This window comes from Falco punctatus, assembly GCF_963210335.1.
Source record: "Falco punctatus genome assembly, chromosome: 4".
Taxonomy (NCBI): Eukaryota; Metazoa; Chordata; class Aves; order Falconiformes; family Falconidae; genus Falco; species Falco punctatus.
The window spans coordinates 38,994,029-39,014,176 of NC_137583.1; the positions used below are offsets into that span (position 1 = coordinate 38,994,029).

At 40.0% G+C, this 20,148-nt stretch overlaps 1 protein-coding gene across 6 annotated transcripts in view; it reads left to right on the forward strand.

Annotated features, from left to right (window-relative positions):
* Window positions 1-20,148, forward strand: part of CREBBP (CREB binding lysine acetyltransferase) — a 98,135-nt gene that overhangs the window by 61,121 nt on the left and 16,866 nt on the right. For 2 of the 6 annotated variants that reach the window (XM_080383486.1, XM_080383490.1), the window contains 12 exons: window positions 1,055-1,179; window positions 1,799-1,987; window positions 3,415-3,834; window positions 4,469-4,648; window positions 4,878-5,064; window positions 10,083-10,201; window positions 10,335-10,574; window positions 11,059-11,147; window positions 16,260-16,340; window positions 17,084-17,140; window positions 18,346-18,423; window positions 18,916-18,983. In XM_080383486.1, the coding sequence (XP_080239612.1) occupies window positions 1,055-1,179; window positions 1,799-1,987; window positions 3,415-3,834; window positions 4,469-4,648; window positions 4,878-5,064; window positions 10,083-10,201; window positions 10,335-10,574; window positions 11,059-11,147; window positions 16,260-16,340; window positions 17,084-17,140; window positions 18,346-18,423; window positions 18,916-18,983 (1,833 nt within the window). The remainder of the gene's footprint in view (window positions 1-1,054; window positions 1,180-1,798; window positions 1,988-3,414; window positions 3,835-4,468; window positions 4,649-4,877; window positions 5,065-10,082; window positions 10,202-10,334; window positions 10,575-11,058; window positions 11,148-16,259; window positions 16,341-17,083; window positions 17,141-18,345; window positions 18,424-18,915; window positions 18,984-20,148) is intronic. The other 4 variants (XM_080383487.1, XM_080383489.1, XM_080383488.1 and 1 more) reach the window with 4 other exon arrangements.

Here is a 20,148-nt window from a genome sequence, read left to right on the forward strand (position 1 = left end):
CTAACGACTGGGAAGTAATTCAGTCCTTTCAGAAAGAGGAGAGCACAAGCAGGAATACTGTAAAAGAGCACTAATGGGGGGTGGGGGGGTGGAGAAGAGGATGTTGGCATGTTTTCGTCTGTTAATTAGCCAAAAGTACACTTGTAGCTGGAAACCTAGCACATTAATCCTAGAATCTGTATAACTAATTATACCCTTTCTTGGTTTTTGATGCAGAGTGCATCTAACAAAGCCTTGTAGCTTGTTCATAGCGCTGATGGCTTGCCATCACTGCTTTAGGCTGCTGTGGGCTAATGGATGTGGGGGTTTTCCTGAAAAATAAAAACCTGGGACTTCTAGGTGCTTCAGCTTCCTCAAAAAAAGTGTCCCAAATTATTATTTTATTTCTTTGTTTCTTTGTAGTTTCTTTGTTTCTTTGTAGTAAGTTGAAACTCGTGTTGAAATGTCCTTGAAAAGTTATGTCATTTTAAAATTTATTTCAATAGGAGAAAAAGTTAATAGTAAGTATAGCTCCATAGTTAGTTGTTTACACCTTTATTCCTGTTAGAAAATTGTGGGGGTTTTGGAGGGGTTAAATGTTTTGTATACATAGCACAACACCTGTTCAAGCATATTGCTAGTTTTTGTCCTGATTTGAGGCTAGGAGTTGCCTTCATATATACAATATGTATTTTTATCATATTTACTTCAGCCATTTCAGTGAGGCCTGAATTGCTGTTTCAAAGCAAATGCCTGATTTTAAGAAACCATCCCAAGGTATTATTTACAAATAGCATCCTGTCTTTGCAGATCATCCACACTCTTCATCTTTTGCATTATTTTTTTTTTTTTTTACACCAGAAGTTATATTTCACCCTAACTGGTATTCTTCTAAATACTTCTCGCATCTTGATTTGTCTCTTAAGCCAAGTAATTTGAGCAAAGTTAAAAGAAAATGATGAAGTGTAGGGCAGTCAAACTTTAGTCATAATAAATGTTAAATTTATAGTAGAGTATACATACCTAAATTCTGATGACTTGTTCCTAATGAGTTGTTTTGGGGGTGCATTTGCAGGAATGAATCAGTTTAACCCCATGTCCATAGGGAATGTACAGATGCCACAAGCACCCATGGGACCCCGTGCAGCTTCTCCAATGAACCATCCTGTACAGATGAACAACATGGGCGCTGTTCCTGCGGTTCGTACTTCTTCTTACCAAGTTCTTCTCAAAATTGGTTGATTACATTTAGCAGTGTTATTGCTGTACTGAAAAGGCTGTGTCAGAGTAGTACTGTAAATTGTAGGATAATTTCATGGAAACATACTGAGCCTGTCAGGCTTTTATTGAGGCATTTTTTTTCCATATTTACTTGTGTTAAAAAAAAAAAAACAACAAAAACTTTAGAGGGGTAGATGCCAGAGATGTAATAATCTCCAACAGTCTGTGGAAGAGCATAGTTCTTTCAGCAACTGTGTCTTTGCAGTATATATACCTTCTTTATTCCTCCATGAAAACATGTTTTTATTCTTAAGAAAAACAAACATCTTTTCAGTTTCACTGGATTATATCCATCAGCTCAGAGAACAAAACAAGTTAACACTCTTAGTAGAGTTTTGAATATTACCTGTTTAAAAATAACTTCCTCCTGAATGCTGTGGAACAAATGCTGGAGTTATATTCATATGCCCACTTCCATTTGGTTTACCAAATCGAGTTTTCCACTTACATTTTTGTCCTGTCTTTTTAGGGTATTCACCCTTTGATCTCCCATGTAATGCTAAATGGTAATATCTTTAATTTGGGTGTTCATTTGTAGATGGCAATGTCTCCTTCCCGAATGCCTCAGCCACAGAACATGATGGGAGCTCATTCCAACAACATGATGGGTCAGGCTCCTACCCAGAACCAATTCCTGCCCCAGAATCAGTTTCCAGCATCCAGTGGGGCTATGAATGTGAACAGCGTGGGCATGGGTCAGTCAACAGCCCAGGCTGGGGTGGCACAGGTAAGATGTATTTTCTGATACTAGAGTTATTTACTCTTAATTATTTTGTTCTAATTTATTTGATTAATGTATGTTTATTAATATTTATGTGTCCATTGTTTGTTGTAGTCACCCCTGTCTTTGGGGGATCCTGGGTTACATCTGCCCTCTTCACAAGCTCTTATATATGCTAACTGGGGGGCAATGCCCTGTAATTCCTGTTATAAATTATAAAAAAAAGCATGCTGATGAGATTTTAAAAGTTAGCTTATCAGATATTTATGAGCATATGCTTTCATCTGTGTGGACCTGAGTAGCTGACTTTAAGTGAAGAATTACAAACACAGAGTGGTTGGGGAAGATCTTTTAAAGTTTGTTCTAACCTCTCTGCTTTTGAAGAGAAAATTGGGGGGGTTTCTGTAGCATTTTCTGTTACAGTAGTGGTCAGTGAAGTAGTAGCCATGCTTACGATGCCAATGTATATGCTCTTCCAAAGGGAGAGGCTTATTTTTTAGATCAGAGTCCAAGTAATTTAGGTTTGTTGAGACCTCCAGAGTTCTCTAGTCCAGCCCCATCCTCAAATGAGAGATAACTTAGATCAGGTTATGAAGGGCTCTGCCAAGTCACATTTGGAATATGCTTAGGATGGAGCATCTACAGTTTCTTGGGCCCTGGCTCGGTTGTTTGACCACCTTTGTGGTGAACACTTTTCATAATGCACTTAGTTCAGTAAAACTATGTACAGGCTTTATAGGCACATGTTTTAAATTTGAAACCTCATCTGCAGGAATCTATTAATTGATTTGGATTTCTAAGAGGTACATCTGATATTCTTTTTTTATCACTGTCTCATGCAAGTAAAATGTATAGTTTAAAAGTCTGTGCACATCAAGAATACTTTATTGTTGCTGCTCTGAAAAACATATCCACAGTTTTCTTAAGCATCTGGAGTAGTCTAATTAGAATTACAAAACAACAAAAAAAACAAACCACCAAACAAAAAAAACCACCTCTTTTAAGTTTTTAAATGTGTTGAACTGTCTTTGAAAGCAGGGCTGCTCTAGAATCCTGGCCTACAACGTGTATTTGCTTGAAAGCATTTTGTATGCAAAGTCTGACCTTTGCCCAGCTAATGGCATGATTTAGAGATTGTCTGCCTCTGGGTTCTGTGTTACTTGGAGATGGTGAGGGTTCCCTCTCTGTGTCAGTAGAATTAACGTTAAAAGACACGCATGGCACATCTAGGTCTAGGAGCAAGGTCTTTGACTAAGAGCTGATGAAAACGATTAGAGAAATCAGAGCATTGTCATTTGCAATAGCAGCATTTGTTTATAGCTGATCTCATGTTTAGACTCCCAGTATTCTGTTGAAGTGCTGTGATTTAAAGGTGAAGTGTGATTCCCAGAGCTGTGGGAGTCACGTGTCTGTAAGACAATCTCTCTCTCTAGCAGGGGCAGGTTCCCAGTGCTGCTCTTCCCAACTCCATGAACATGCTAGGACCGCAGAGTGGGCAGTTACCATGTCCACCAGTGACCCAGCCACCTCTACATCAGACTACACCTCCTGTGTCCACTGCTGCTGGGATGCCACCTATTCAGCACCAAACGCCAACTGGAATGACTCCCCCTCAGCCAGCAGCACCCACTCAGCCATCGACACCAGTCTCATCTTCAGGACAAACACCAACACCAACACCGGGTTCTGTTCCAAACGCGACACAGACACAAAGCACGCCTACAGGGCAGACTGCGGCACAGGCTCAAGTCACACCGCAACCTCAGACCCCAGTTCAACCCCAGTCTGTGCCAACCCCGCAGCCATCTCAGCAGCAGCCAACATCTGTGCAGGCACAGCCACCTGGCACTCCAGTAAGTACCAGCTAGTTGCATTGTTCTCGTGTAGTGACATTCCACAAGAGATCTCCCTATGTAGAGCACCATGTCATGAATGAATGGAGCCCATAGTTGTCAATGGTAGCTTCTACTTTAGGCCAAAGGGTTCGTTATAGAGTTGTGTAAAAATGTGTCCGTTCAGATGTTCTCAGCATTGTTTGAAGGAGGGGGGCATATTGAATGACTTCAAACTGCTCAAAGTAAAAATGGCAGCAGTGTGCAGAAAGAGGAAGCGTAACAGGCCTAATATTATATTTGGCCTTAATCAGAATTGATCTTGGCTGATCATGAGATTTGCATAAAATTTTTTTTCCTTTTAAGATACAGTCAGGACGAATGCACGTTTCAAGGAATGTACAGTGTTTTACTGGGCAGGTGTTTTCTCTGTAAAAGAAGCCTCTTTGGGGCAGAATATTCTTCCTTGGCTTCTCCTCTGTAAAGCAGAGTTATTAAATGTGTGATATCAAAACTTGGCTACAGTGAGCTCCTGTATCCATGTTCTGCACTGTTTTAGAATATCATCTCATGTCTTTTTTGTGCTGTTCATTTTTAGTAAAGGAAAATATTTCTATATATGCAGTGTCTTTCTTTTGTACTGTTTTTACAACAGCTATCCCAGGCAGCAGCTAGTATTGATAACAGGGTCCCCACCCCTGCCTCAGTTGCTAGTGCTGATACGAATTCCCAGCAACTAGGACCAGATGCACCAATGCTAGAAAGCAAATCAGAAGTTAAAACTGAAGAAACTGAGCCAGAGACTAGTGAGACACAAGTGGAAGCTAAGACTGAGGTAAATGAGATTCTATACAGCTTAACTGAAAGCAGTGATAGATATAAAAGCACTTAATGATGTGTCTGAATTGGTGAGCTAAGGGGCGAGAGGAGGGTAGTTACTGGAAAGTAACTGTCCTGAGGAAAGCCATGGATGGAGAGTGCTTCGACAATCTCAAACTAATATTTTGATGACTGGAGTTTGGGTCATAGACGTAATAGTACATCTCGTTGCATCCTTTCTTAAGGTGGAGGAGGATTTACAAGGATCTTCACAAACAAAAGAAGAAACGGATGGAGCAGAACTGAAACAGGAGCCAATGGAAATAGAAGAAAAGAAGCCTGAAATAAAAGTAGATGCTAAAGAGGAAGAGGAGAGCAGCACTAACGGAACCACTTCACAATCCACATCGCCATCTCAGCCCCGCAAAAAAAGTATGTGTATGAAAACTGATTGTTCTTATGTACTTTGTTTTTGCTAGCATTTGTTTTCTACAGTCTGTTCCTGCTGGGTGGTAGGTCAGTTTCACATGTGCATTCCAGCATGTGAAGCTCTAGGAGATCAGTACTCTGTAACTTACTTTTGGACATAGGATTCCTTTAATGTTACATGAATCGGAGGTGAGAAAAGCATGTCGTTGTGGTCTTGATCTCTGCAGTCGTCTTGCAGATTCCAGTTTCTGCCTAGACGGACCAGGGCAGTAAGGCAGTTGATTGCTGGAGAAATTATACACATACATCTCCTCCCGTACACCCTGGCCAGTGCTCTTTCAGGGGTGCTCAGTGTAGATAAGTGCTGTCGGTAACCAACAATACCCGTTGCTTTGCTTTTCTGTTAGAGGTTGCACACACCAGCTTCATACTGAGTTTTAACATTCACTTCTCTGAGAATTAGGTGTTGAACTCCTCTCCTGAATCTGTATTTCTCCAAGGCTGGTCTGCTGCAATAGACTTAAATGTTTTTGGAAGCTCCGTGTTGTTTTCAGTGTAGTGTTCATTTGAAAGCTTGCTCCTCAGAAATGGTTAGGTCAGTAGCCTCTTAGTTAATCTACAGTGTTAGCGTAGCTTTAGGCATGACTGTATTTGTACTGTGCATTTTTCCAAAGGGAAACTTGATGGCACTACAGATCTTGAATAGACTTATATAAATGATTGCATGCCTTAGGCTAGTAAGAAATAAATAAATAAGATTCTCAAAACAGACAAAAATAAGTTATTCCACTTGTAGTGCAGACTTTGTGGGAGTCTGTGAGGTAAGTGTTTGGACTCAAAACCCTTAGCTGTTTAGGGACCTCTGTCTCCTAGCATTTGCTGCTTCCAGATGATGTTTTCTGTGGTTAGTTTTTAGGTTTTGACCAAAGGTAAGCTTTCAACATGCTGCAGGTGTCAAAAAAGAGAAAGTGATGATCCATTTCATAACTTTTTTTTTTCTTCTTCCCTTGCCAAGGAAACAGCATAGTAACTGCCTTAAAAGAACATTATGGGTGTGTGCTTTCCAGAATGTGATCAAGGAATCACAAAATTTTCAAGTTCATGCAGCTTGAATCTTGATCCTCCTATATGAGCTTTGGGTTGCATTTAACTACTAAACATAAACTTTTTATAATAAAACACTATAAAACACACTTTCCTGTAGATCGTGTTTTCAGTTTGTAGCACAGTGGGCCAGCCAATTGAGAATATGCTGCAGAACTAACTGGCAGAGCCTGTTTCAAACAAAATGTAACACAGGGAGTGGAAAGCTTATTAGCATTTATAAACCAGCTATATTCCCAGTGGAAGGAATCACTGCTGCTTGTTTGGAGGAGTGCACTTACAAGTGAATCGAGACGGAGGCAGGTTCTTGCAGAATTAGTCGATGGAACTTGCACTGTGTTATCCTGCTGATTCAGTCTGGATTACTACGTATTTCCAATACCTCATTTAGTAACATGATTTTGTCTTGGAAATATTATCACTAAGTAACCGTGTAGTGTAACACATGCAACGTGGGCAGGTACAACCACATACACAATTTTAAATGGTGACATTTTCTCACAAAGTAGTTTGTCCAATTTTAATAGAGCGTTTGCATTAAAATGCTAAATAAACCAAGAGGTATTTGAGAGTAAATAGTCAAGTGTGCTTAAGAGTTATGTGGTATTTTAAAACTACTTGTGAGACTAATCTGGAGTTTTGCATGGGTTACAGAAGTATTGGAAACTCTCCTAACTTCCCACGTGGCTGGATTGCTGAGGTACCCCCCCAGTAACCTGGAGCACAGCAGCTACATGCTGCAGCTATTAGGGGGATGGCTCATGGTTGGAAGTGTCATGGAGTGTATGCTTTAATATAACTTAGCAATTTGTAGCCTGATACCTTAATGTGTGAAAAGATTCATCCCAGCCCCAAAGGGTTGTATTTCTGGGTACAGGTGGCTGATGTTGTGGAGCTGGAATCTCATCTGTTTGTCACACCCAGCCAGGTGCACTGAACACCATCAGCCTGGCTGTGCTCATTTAACTAGACTGTAACCCGACTTAAGTGACAGAAAATCCTGCATGGGCTAGAAAACAGACAAAGATAATACTCCTGAGATACTGGTCTCAGTTCGGTTACACCTGAATTTTTGTTGGTTAGCTTTTTTTGAAAACTGCAGACACCCCTTCAGCAGCCTTTTCTTCCTCATCAAGGTTTTGCCTTCATAACTGCAGGCAACCAAACCCTTCCAAATTCAGGGCTTGGTTTGGTTTTGCTTTATTTTCTGGAAATCTAATATAAGCAAGAAAGAAAGGGGTTTGGTTCCTTGCTTCTTCCCTTGCACTCTTCTGAAAAGAAACATTATTCAAAGAGTTTCAAAATTTTCAAAAGAAACAAATTCTCTTTTGGGTAGCTCTTGTCTCCTCTTTTCATTGTAGATGGCTGCCATAGTTTGACCTTCAAGATTAGCTTTACTGATTTCTTCCCTTCTTTATAAGACTATATAATAGTGCAAAACCTCCAAGGGCTTGCTTTTGCAGGGGATATTCAGGTGAAGATGTCTCCATCTTCCTTTATGAATTTTCTTCTTAGTAATCATAAGCAGGATTTCCTCTGTCTGAACGAAACAAAAAATTAAAAAGGTAAAAGATGGTAGCATTATACTGTTCTCTAGCAGGTAGTATGTCATCATGATTCAGGCAAAGATCCCATTTTCTTTTTACCACCTACGCACCCAAGACAAAATGGGATAACGGGATGCCAGCTCCTTACAAAGATCATTTAGCCACCAGAGGAGAGCTGAGAGCATTTAATTTTGGAAAAGGGGCAGAGGGGAGAACAGAAACTTTCTTGTCAAATCTGTATAAGGAGAGACTATGATCAAATGTTCTGTTATTAGTCATGTTCCTTAGAGGCAGAGCAGCTTTTTACTGTTAAAGATGAACGCAACTTTTCTTGACGTTTTTAGGTTAAGTCATAAACTGAAATAACTGGATTTTGATTTTTATTTTTTCAAACTTGTAAACCTTATCAGCAAAGATAATTAGGCTTTAAAGAACTTGGCGAAAGTTTTGCTGAATCTCTGTAGTTTGGGTTTAAATTATGATGGGATTTATTTTGAAAGATACTTCAGCTTAGTAGTGTTTTGTCATAGGGGTCAATACAGGGAAAATTTTAAAAGCAGTGCTAAGCAGGTGGCCCGAATAGGTTATTAAAGAGTGCTTTTTGACCTTTAAATTTCATTAAGTGAAATAATTCAGATGTTCGGGTTATGAACTACCTGAGCCAGAGCAAGATGGTTCCAGAGGAACGATAGAGAATACTTCTTCTCATGAATAGAATTGAATAATTCCTTCTGCTCCTGAGAATTCCATAATATAATTTAGTAGCAGTTTATAAAACTTTGAGAGTATGTGGTAGGGTTCCTTTCATAGGAAAGTGCCTGCGTGTGCGGTATCAATAAATATGGAAGAGAATTATGGACCGAGATTGTGGCAACAGCTGAAATGATCATCAGATTGCACTCGTTATTGTAACAACAAATGTAGGCATCCTTGGCTCATCTCATTTCTAATCTGGTGAGTCTGAGTTCAGCAGTAGTAGTAGCAGCATGAGATCTTGATGTGTCTGTAAGGCAAGCCCTTTCAGAAGCCTTTCTCGCAGCTTGCCTTAGTCCTTTGCCATGGTTTAGGTGACTTGGGTGGTATCTTGCCTATTGTGTAGATGAGCAGCAATCCTCTCTCCAGTCAGAGGCAGTGCACTCAAATGGTCCTAAAATTTTCATCCTGACTTAACAGTTTCCAGGAGCTGCCATATCTACAGACAGCTAAAAAACCTGAAACTTAATCCTTCAGAAATTATCGGAGTAGCGTCATCTTAATTTTTTGTCTTGCTTTATTTCTGTGTGTAGTTGAGGCAAAAAGACTTCCTCTCGGAAGTGTCACCCAAATGAAAAAGGAAACCAAAAAACCTTTTTAAAAATCATTAATTTTTAAATAGAAGTCCCAAAAAACAATTTATGTCTTACCAAAATACCATTTGAGTGACAAAAGCAATGATCAGCCTCAAAGGGGTCACTACAGCCCTGTTGATTTGAGTGCTTTCAACAAAACTAATTGCTCCCTTTTATTGATACCGTTCTTGTTTCAGCCAGGTAGATAAATACTAGATGCCATCCTGCTTTCCTTGGTTGTCTTTTTTTTTTTTTTTTTCCTCTCAATAATAAGCATTCTCCCCTATTTAAAGACTCTGTTCCTAAGGAAATAAATGTAATTACGCTGCTGAGATGTTCAAAGAGCTCTCCAAGTTATCATTATATTTTTCAGAAAATGCATCTCCTTTCTTGTCCTTGTCATCCACTATTGAAAGAAACATGGCTGTTGCCATGCCACTGTTGCCAAGTGGTTGTAATGATGCATATAAATCTGGAAGTATTAACACTTTCAAAATCAATTAACAGTCCATCAGACCAGGACTGTTTGTATACTATGGCCAGAAAATTCCTGTGCCAGCTATCAAGACATCTGGTTACTCTCTGCAGAGCTGGTTCTTTGGCCCTGTCCACTGTGGTGTGTTTTGCTAGAAGAGTCTTGGCTTGGAAATAGCAAACAAGGTTAGAAGGGAGGGAGAGGAAAATATGCTTAGTCTCTTCTCTGAAGAGCTAAGCTTCATCCATGTTGAAGCTGTTGAATTAATTTGGTTCTGAGTAAGGGGGGGGGGGGGGGCATGAGTTGCAGTTGTTCTGTCTCCGTATTCTGGGAGTATCACTTACTGCGATTTGAGGAAACATAAAAGCTGTGTGGTGGCCTCTTGATCCTAAGTTTTGCCTCTAATCAGCTATGCAGATCAGGAGATCCCTCATAAGATTTTTACATTAACATTTTTCAGTTTGGGGTGGGGGGGGAGGAGGAGGTGCGTGTGTGGGTTTTTTTAGGGGAGTTGAGGTTAGGAAACGGGGAAGGAAATTTTCTAACCTTTCTGTCTTTCATTAACAGTTTTCAAACCTGAGGAGCTGCGCCAGGCTCTCATGCCTACCCTTGAAGCTTTGTACCGGCAGGACCCAGAGTCTCTACCTTTTAGACAGCCTGTGGATCCCCAGCTTTTAGGGATTCCAGTGAGTTGGCATTACAAAAATATAAAATGTTGTTGTGTTTTGTCTTTGTTCATATAAACATTTTGTCTTTTCTGTTCAACATACTGTGAACAGTTGACATCTTAAAAATAAAGGGTTTTGTGTGTGTTTGAAGGACTACTTCGACATTGTGAAGAATCCTATGGATCTTTCAACCATTAAACGTAAATTGGATACTGGGCAGTACCAAGAACCCTGGCAGTATGTGGACGATGTCTGGCTAATGTTTAACAATGCCTGGCTTTACAATCGCAAGACTTCCAGGGTCTATAAGTTTTGCACTAAACTCGCGGAGGTGTTTGAACAAGAAATCGATCCCGTTATGCAGTCACTTGGCTACTGTTGTGGGCGCAAGGTACGTATTCCAGGGATGGAGTTGTATTCTTCCAAAGAGCTTAGCTTGATTAATCAGATAAAACAGCTTTGTATATTCTTTTTTTAAAAAACTGAAATACTGAATGAAAGGGCTGCTAAAAGTTTGGCTTTATTGTAGTGTGCTAAGAACTAAAGAAGGTAGATAGCATCTTTCTTCCTGCTATTCTTATTGTTGTATTTTTCTCCCTCAGAGAACACCTTTCTTGGTCATAAGCAGTATTAATGTGCTTTGCTTGTTTCCCATGTCCAAAAAAAGTTGGTGGTTAGAGGATCAGCTCTTTAGCTTATATAGTAATTTAGTTACAATTATTAGAGAGTTGTGCTAATGTTTTTACAGTAGCTTAGAAAAGTGTGATAAACATAACAATCTATTATGATACCCGTAAATGTCAGGTTTACCTAATAGATATTTGATTAATGTAAGATTACATTTTAAAGCTTCTTTTCTCACCATTGTTTTGCAGTATGAGTTTTCTCCACAGACCTTGTGCTGCTATGGCAAGCAGCTGTGTACTATTCCTCGTGATGCTGCCTACTACAGTTACCAGAACAGGTAAGTCCTTGACTTTGGATTTGGGTGGGTTTTTTTGGCGATTCAGGAAGCGAAGTCCTTTGAGTTCTGTGCACATACAGAGGAGGAGGATTATTAACTTTTTCTTTCTTTTGTCAGCTCAGTCAGGAAAAAGTTATTTTTGTATCTTTGCATGCTGTCCTTTTGCAGGTGACCCTTTAGTTTCCTGTACTGCAGCTTGATACACGCTGTACTTCGGTGCTTGCTGTTAGCTAGGCTGTACCACGCACCACTTAAGTGGAAGGGAAGTTGTCCATGTTCTCCACAAAACGAGTGGCAGGGCTTGCTGGAGGGAGAAGGGCAAAACTGCAAAAAGACACTGAGCCATCATGTCACCTTCTTCTGGGAGAGCTGTAAAAATACACAGTTTTGTTTTCAAATTAGTGTCAGAATTTGCAAAGTGAAGGGTACAGAGATTCATTGCAAGACTTACATTCTCTCTTCCTAGTTAGTACTTAATTCTATTTAAATTAGATTTGAATTAACATTGAAAACTACCAGACACTCTACGAGAAGCTATGGAAACAATAGTTTCCATTATTTTTTAATTAATATTAGGATTTGGCGTTTGTGTGATTATTAAACAATTGTTATATTAATTTTCCATGTAATGCCTAAATCAACAGTGCTATAATTACAAAGTGAACTTAGAACTTGCCTTTGGTTTTGGTTTCTTAGATGTTTCCCCCCACACTCCAGAAAAAAGCTAAACGTAAATGGGCTAAGTCACAAACTTTCTTTTCTCTGTTTAAAACAAAGTTATGAACTACTTTCCAGAGGCTTGGCCATCTATAAGTCTTGCCAGCTTTGAAGCGCGCAGCAGGCTGTTGGCTAACCACAGTTACAGAACTAATTCAGACAGCCGGAGCTTGCATTTCATCCCTCCCAGGGTAGTCCCTGCATCACGGACGTGCTGTAAGATGGAGCGAGGCTCTTGGTGTGGCACCGAGCTGAAGCAGCACGGGGTGGGAAATGAAAACGTGTCATCTCGCATTGGTCTGAGGTGGCCTTTGGGAGGCCATGCAGGGGAATGCATATTCACAGGCTCTTAAAAAAGGTTTTATACAGCCACTGTGAACCCCCAAAAAAGTCAGTCTGAAGAGAAATAGAGCAATTAAAATGCATTTAAAGAGATGGTACTTCAGTACTGGAAGTGGGGGAAAAATAACCCTTAAATACCAACTCCGTGTGGTAGTTTCAAATACTTTTCATACTACACATCCAGGTCGTACTGTATTTGAAAACAGTAGCAACTTGAAAAATAACTGAAGAAGGGGTCATTTTTTTCTTTCAGTTGCACCTTTCCTATTTAAGTTAAGTGTTAAATCATTCGGATTACTCGGTGGAAGGCAATGTTGGTTGCTAGCAAGAAATACAGGGTTGATGGGGCAGTGGGTTCCTATGGACGCAGTCATGCAATATTTGTTTCTTAGCTGTTATAAACGTGATAGTCCACTTACACTGAGTTTAGTCTAAAAGGGTAGTAATGAAAGGGAGGTGATTTGTCTAAGTGTCAGTAGGCCAGTAGCAGAACAGAAGTAGGTGCAGATTTCTGTTCATCCAGATGTCTTGAGAAAGGGTTGTGGGTTTGGGATAAGAATATTTAGGCACCATTGAATAAATTAATTCTGACACTACAGTTCAATGATTGAAGTTAATTATTTGGTATAGAACTGTTGGTTCAGAAGTTTAGGTTAATGAGTTCAGGACATATTCTTCATGTGTGCACATCAAGTTGAGAAGACTGATAGGTATTTCATGTCAGTACTAGCATCCGATTACTAATCTAGAATTTCCTTAGAATGCACTTAAATTACAGTTGGAAATTCACCTGTTAATGCAGAGATGGAGCATTTTCTGGTCTTTTGGTATTGAACCATAATGTTACTCTTTGATAAGTGGGAATCAGTCACCTAAACAGTCTGCATTTGAAAAGCTTTTCATTTTTGATGGGTTGCAAGAAGTACATTCTTTGGATTTTCTATGACTTATAACTAGAGTATTGTATGCTGCCTTTGGGGTTTGTTGAATATTTGTAGTGACATGCAAAAGTCAGTGAATTACAAGTAAGTCTCCATTTCTGAGGGTCCATATTCATAGTAAGTTATAGCTATTGTTTCACCTTGGTTGTTTTATGAACAAATGTTCATGATCTTCAGGTAATTCATTTTCACTGTATTTCAATTTTTATTTCCTCATTTTAATATCATGGATTAAGGCTTGACTCTTGCTAGTGCTAGGCTTTGGTTCTGCAGCACATGAAATCCTGCGCTCCCCTTCGGATCTGCAGATTGCTGGAGCGTGTGCTTCACGTGCTGCCGAAGCAAAGCGCTCACCCCTGTGAGACCGAGCGTCCCGTAGCCACAGCGTGAACACGTGCAATAGCTGTGCTGGTGGAGCTAGTTAGATTTCTGCGGTGTAACTTAAAGCTGATAGGGAAGGCAGCCTCGTTCCTCAGTTTCACAAGTGCTTTGAAAGCCCATGAATTATTCTAAAAATGGATCAGAATTAACCGTTTCTGGGGTTGCTTAAATGTAGCAAAGTATTAATAGGAGCCTTGACCATGGATTTTTCTGGCTGCGTAGTCTGGTGTTTGGGTCCTCCTGTGTTTCAGTCCTTCTCTTAAAATGAGCATCCTTGTTAATAAGGAAAATAATTAGTGGGGATTTTTTAATTGAAGAAAAATTTGAAGCAGCACACTATAGACAAAAAAGGACATGGACACTGTGTGAAGGGATATAAAATTCTGAACCTTTTATGTTTGGTTTTTTTTAAAAAAAATATTTGATAACCTATCAGTGTAGTGATACAGGGTGAGGGGCAAGTGAAGTCAGTGTAAATGAGATGTGCAGTGACAGTATCCACTCCTGAAATTCCCTTGTAACACTGTAATAACCCTAATATCTTCATCATTCCCAGTGCTCACAAATTAACGGGATAATATTTTTTTATCCTGGCCTTGTTCTGTTGCATTACCAGCTCCAAAAGCCTTTGTTTTCCATGGGAGGGTGGTGTGTTTCATCCCAGTTGAGCTGACCCAGGAGAAGAGAAGTCACTTGCAGTTTAACTTGTGGTGGGCTGGCAAGCAGCCCCCTGGGCAAGGACCGTGGCATTTTAGCTCACGTGGTGGCTATCATAGCTGCAGCTGCCCTGCTGGGAAGGTGATTATGTGGCGATGTCAGTGTGGGCTATATTAACTAGAATAAAATACACCTTTTTCCTTTCCGTGTCAGTCCCACAGTAGAGGGAGTATTCAGTGTGCTGCTGCATTTAAGTGGTTCTTGGCTAGCAGAGTAGCTCTTAAAGCCGGAGCCAGCTGGCAGAGTTCGCTGAAGTTTTCAGGCTCTTATAAATTATGCTATGGTAACACGGACTGGGCTCCAGCCTGGGGAGGCGGCAGATTGCTCTGCAAAACCTCTTTCCCCAATTCATCGGGTGCTGCTGAAGGACCTGCTGCTGTTTGCTTGGGCTGTCTTTCATGAGCGTTTAGAAAATGTGCAGTGGTGACGTGACAGCCAGTGTGTGTCGCAGGAGGAAATTCTGATCCACACGTTTCGATAAGTGCCTGTAAATGGCTTTTGTTGTCTCCAGGAAAGCACAGCCTTGGAGACCTGTCACCAGTAGTTTTAAGTGTATGAGTATGTGTTTGAAGGGGCAAGCTGCCATATTTATTAATCTCCATCCCTTAAGTTGTTGGTTCATTGTGACATTGAGTCTTGTTTGATGCCTTTTATACTTACCATTCTTACAATTCTAGTGTTTGAATACTAAAACTGCGTTTTACTGTGCTGCCATTGCTGCTTATACTCTCTCACTCTTGATCCTCCATAAAGCTCCTTTATTTTGATGATCCTTTGTGGCCTTCCTGCATTTTACAGCTGTGGCCTCTCTTTGTTACCTTTGTTCATGTGTGAATTCATATCCTTTCCAAACATTTAGCCTCCTCTTTTTTTTTCTTTTTTTTTTTTAAATGACCCTGACAACTTTGGTTCCAGTTCATCTGAAACAAACAAACAAAAAAAAAAAATCTGCCCCCCCAAAAAAACCCACCAAAATCTGTGTTACTTTGATTTTGTTTTTTTTTCAAATGCAGATTGTATTTTCGTAGAGTTGTATTCCAATTTACTCAGCTTGGTTTGTTAAACTGCAGTGTTGGTTTTGCTGAGTATAACTTGGATTGGCTCTTGGTCTGGTGACCAAAAATTGTACCTAGCCTCACATTCAATTTGTAAAGCTTAATTCTACATCTTTAATGTACCTGATAAATATATTGTATGTATGTACAATATTTAATGTTGTGCACATATATACATATATTGTACTTATATAGATAAAGGGCTGGAAACTCTGACCCATAATTGCATTTCTGTTAAATGTTTGTCTAGAGTATGGATTTGGTTTCATTTATATTAAATAATATTAGCTGAGCAATTGGTCACATTTAATCTTACAGTCAAATAACTTTTGAACTTAATATTTTCATAGATTATTTTTTTTTATACCAAGTGTTCCTGCTTTTACAGTTTTTACTGACAAATCAGTAAATGCTTTCAGCATATTCTCTAATTACTTAAATCTGTAATAAATGTATTTGTAAAGCTTTTTGACAGGCTATTTTTTTTTTCCTAAAGGAAGCTCGGTCTGTCACAAGCCTGGAATCAAAGAGCATTTTTTCCTTAAGTAATGCAAATCAAATCCAAATTCTTAAATTTGAAGCTTATACAAACGTAGCGCTTGGTAGCTACTTCAGTAATCCTCCCCAAATTCTGAATTTGATCAACAAACAAGTTGTTAGTATTGTATAAAATGAGACCGAATGCTAATCTGTGCTTTGCCTTGGCTTTCTGCTCTGTGTTGTCTTGGTGTTTGCGTCTTACCTCTTACGTCTGTGCTGTTTGTTCCCTCCCCTGTTCTCTAATCCTGCCCTCCCCTCCCCTCTGTTCCTCCTCATTGTCCACACTGACCCATCAATCAACCAACAACGCCCCCCCTTTCGTCGTGGTGATCTGCCCTGCTCTGGTTGGTGGCTCCGTGCTTGGGTGGCTGTGTGTTGTGCTGGACCAGTTCACCCAAATATGGCCTTCTTGCTGACAGGTATCACTTCTGTGAGAAGTGTTTCACTGAAATCCAGGGGGAGAATGTCACCCTGGGTGATGACCCTTCCCAGCCTCAAACGTAAGTAGCTTCCTTTCTCCTGCATGCTGCCTTTTGGGATAGGAGGGGTGGCGTGTAGTCCTGAGCTGATAGGAAAACCCTGTGGCCGGTGGTGGTAGCGTGGAAATAGCTACTTCGCTACTAAGAGGAGACTTTCACAGTAACAGATGATTAACAGTTGTTCCTGTGGTGGGTCTGCTCCTCTGCCCGGCTTGCGTCAAGTTGCGCTGCCCAAGAGCTGCCCGTGGACTGGGTGCAGGGGCTGGCAGGCGCTAGGTAACGTGGTTGGGGGCTGGGGGTGGAAGCTGTGTCAATAAATGTCACTAATCCATTACCTTTTCAAATGAAAGACTTCGCCTAATCCAGACGTCTCACCTTTTGAAGTACAACTTTTGTTTATGAAACCAATGGCTTGTCTTTAACCTGACGAGAAAATAAGATGCTCTAAGATTTGAGGAATACGAGCTGTTTTGGAAGGTGGCTGCTTTACTGACAATAGCTTCCCTTGCTCTTTATGATTTTAAATTTGTGTATACTTGGGTATCTCTTATTTTGCTTTTAATTTACACAAGTGAAATGGGAAAAACATTTTCTGTAGCTTAAAATAAAAAGAACTGAATTGCTTTCTCTGAATAGAAAATAAATACCGATATGCTTTCTTCTGACTTAAAGTTTGCTCATTTGCTGCAATTCAGAGAAGCATGTTGTTTTGGCCTCTGATATAAAGGTTCTACTGAGTTTTCATATTAACTCTTTGTCTCTAGAACCATCTCTAAGGATCAGTTTGAAAAGAAGAAAAATGATACACTAGATCCAGAGCCGTAAGTACCGGGTGTTGTTTTTCTTAAGATAATATCATCGCTTTGACTTGTCCTTTAGCCAGCCCTTCAGAAATCAAAAATCCTTCCCCCCGCCCCCCCATCTCTGGCCAAACAGGCTGCAGAATCTTTCTCTAGAGTTCATAGCACAGCATACAAACTTCATTTCTACCATTGGTAGCCCAGAGGGAAAATATGAGCCTGTTTAATGGCAGTTTCTGGTTCTGTTTATTTGGGTAATTCCTAAGGTGTGTTCTGCACAACTGGCTGAAAACGGCCCCCATCGTACAGACTTTCACACCAAGCCCTGAGTACCTGGTGGGGAGTTCTGCATTTTCCTCTTGGTTTAGCCAGACTTTTGAAACACATTTTTCTCTTCACTTGGTGGCTTAGCCCACTGAAAGAGCCATCCTCCTCCCTTGCGTTTACTAGCCTCAGGAAGTTCAGTCAAAGCAGAGTTGAACATTCCTTTAGTAGCACTGTGCTGCTTTTCCTACTGTCCTTAACTAGCTGAAATGAGGTTTTATCTTACTGTTACTTTGGTCTCTGGCAGTTTGATATGCAGTGCATTTTGATTCCTTTCTTATCTTTGCAAATACTAAATAGAGCTCCTCCCCCAGACCTTTAAAGGTAGACTGCCAGGATGGACCCCGGTGTATTTGGCTTCGTAACCAGCGCTGCAGTCTTGGCTGAGAAAACCTCTAACGGTTTTCCCATCCAAAAAAAGAATTTTGACATACTATACTACAGCAGACCCGTGCAGGCAAAGACAAGCTAATACATGCTTTCTTGGCACAGTGATTCACGAATGACTAGTTTTTTACGTTTACAGTAAGTTGAGCAACCATTTAGTCAGCTTGTGGTTGCTGCAACAATTGAAAATTAAATCTGCGGAGGTATTGTTGAGCAGAATTCTGTGAAGCTGGGAAAACTCAGAACTCTGCTTAGAAGAGGATAGAAAAGATCCAGAAAAAGTTGTGCATGACAGCCCATTTCACATTTTTAAACCAGTACATTTTACTATATATATATATTATTTTTACATGACATTGAAGCTGTTCTAATGAGGGGTTTTTTTTAACTGACATGTAAATTGGGCCTGCTGAAGCTGATTAAATCCTTAGCAGAGGGTTCAAAAGTCCTTGCTGAATTCTGGAAAATTACTTTTCTAACAACAAAAGTGATCAACTGCTGTTTTTTCTTCTCAGGTTTGTTGACTGCAAAGAGTGTGGTCGGAAGATGCACCAGATTTGTGTATTACATTATGATATTATTTGGCCTTCCGGGTAAGCCGATTCTTAGTTTTTTACTCCTTGTATAAGATGAATGTGGTTTAGACAATTAAGATTTTCTGCCTTTGCTCTTTAATGTGCAGTCACTGCCTTTTTAAGAACAGGGTACAAAAGAACAAAGTGTTTCTAAATAAAATACATTTTTTTGGTGTTTGGGGTCTCATTTCAGTATATGCAGATGAAAATGTGCATGAAACCAACTTGTTCATATACGCAGATTTCTGCGGTTTCTTTCTAACTACTAAACAATGGAAGCTGGTTGGAGGTAAGTTTGTATACTACAGAGCACAAACGCAGGTGTAACTGTTTGGCAGAATTAGACCAGCTCATAAAGGTGTTAAGTCCCTCAAATAGAAAGATACAAGCTGTTCAAATCCAGAAAAAATTGCATTGTGCTCTGACACTTCAATTATGGATCCAAACATTGGGTTTGAGCTAGCTGATACTGGGTTTATGCTAAGTGTTTGACAATTTTTTTCTCAATAGGTTTGTCTGTGATAATTGTCTGAAGAAAACTGGTAGAACACGCAAAGAAAACAAATTCAGTGCTAAAAGTGAGTCTGATATTTCTATTTTTATCTTAAACTTTCATCTTCTCCCAGCCACCCCTAAGAGATTTTTTGATTGAGACTTTCTGAAGTCATGACAGAGAGTACAGGAACATTTGCAAAACGGGGAGTAGTGTAGCCCAAGGCTTTGGCAGCTGTCGGAATTTTAATCGATGTTGTAAAGACCTGCTCTTCATGTGTTTCTGGTCAGTCTTAATGCTGCTTGAGGTATCCATGTCCTTAGTTTTATAAGATAAAAAAAATACAAAGAGAGGGGGAAACAGAACAGGAGAAACATAAGGCTGCATGCACTTCACTGGCTGTATTCAGGCATGTTTCCACGTAGCGCTGAAACTGTGGTAAGTTACTGTCACCTCTGTGCCCTTCAAATAACATGTAGTAACGAGGTGTACTGCATTTCAGGTGTGCTGTGGTGGTGCCAAGTACTAATGTATTTGAAGAGCTTTTCTTGCTTCTGGAGTGGACTGTGGTATAAGAACTGTCCCCTGGAATTAGTAACCCATTGTACTATGTGTCCAGATTTTCTTGGAATTAACCATTGTCATAAATAATTGTGTTAAAATGGGCACTAAAGAGAGTGCCAGAAGATGTCAGGTCAAGTTGTCTGAGTCTCCTTAGTAATCCTTACACAGGTGTTCTTTGCATGCATTTAACATCAGACAACAGAATTTGATAACTTCTACTCATACATGTTTTGGGGAGGCAGGGAGGAGAGTAGGGACTAGCATTGGAAATGCAGTGTTAGTGGCATGGGGTAGAAAAATAAAGTGAGTGTAGAAGCCAAGAGGGTGATTCAGCCACTTGAACTAGAAGTTGCAGGTACGCTTGGTTCCTCCCCTGTTCTTCTTTGGTCCTTGGAAGTTCTGGGCATTATTACCTTGTCATACTGTGACTTTGCAAGCCTGAATCTTCCAAATTGTAATAAAGGCATGGTTTTGCATTAAATCTAACTTCTTGATAACTTTGTGGTTGATTGCATAATAAGAGATTCGAAGGGGGGTAATTTGGAGATGATGATGCTGTATGAGACATGCTAAGTTGTAGTTATCAAAACGGTCTCTGGAGTAACCTGACGCATGGAAGAAGGTAGTATTGTTAAAAAGATTAAAATTAGTCTCATTAAAGACAGATTAAGATTGTAGGAGAACAT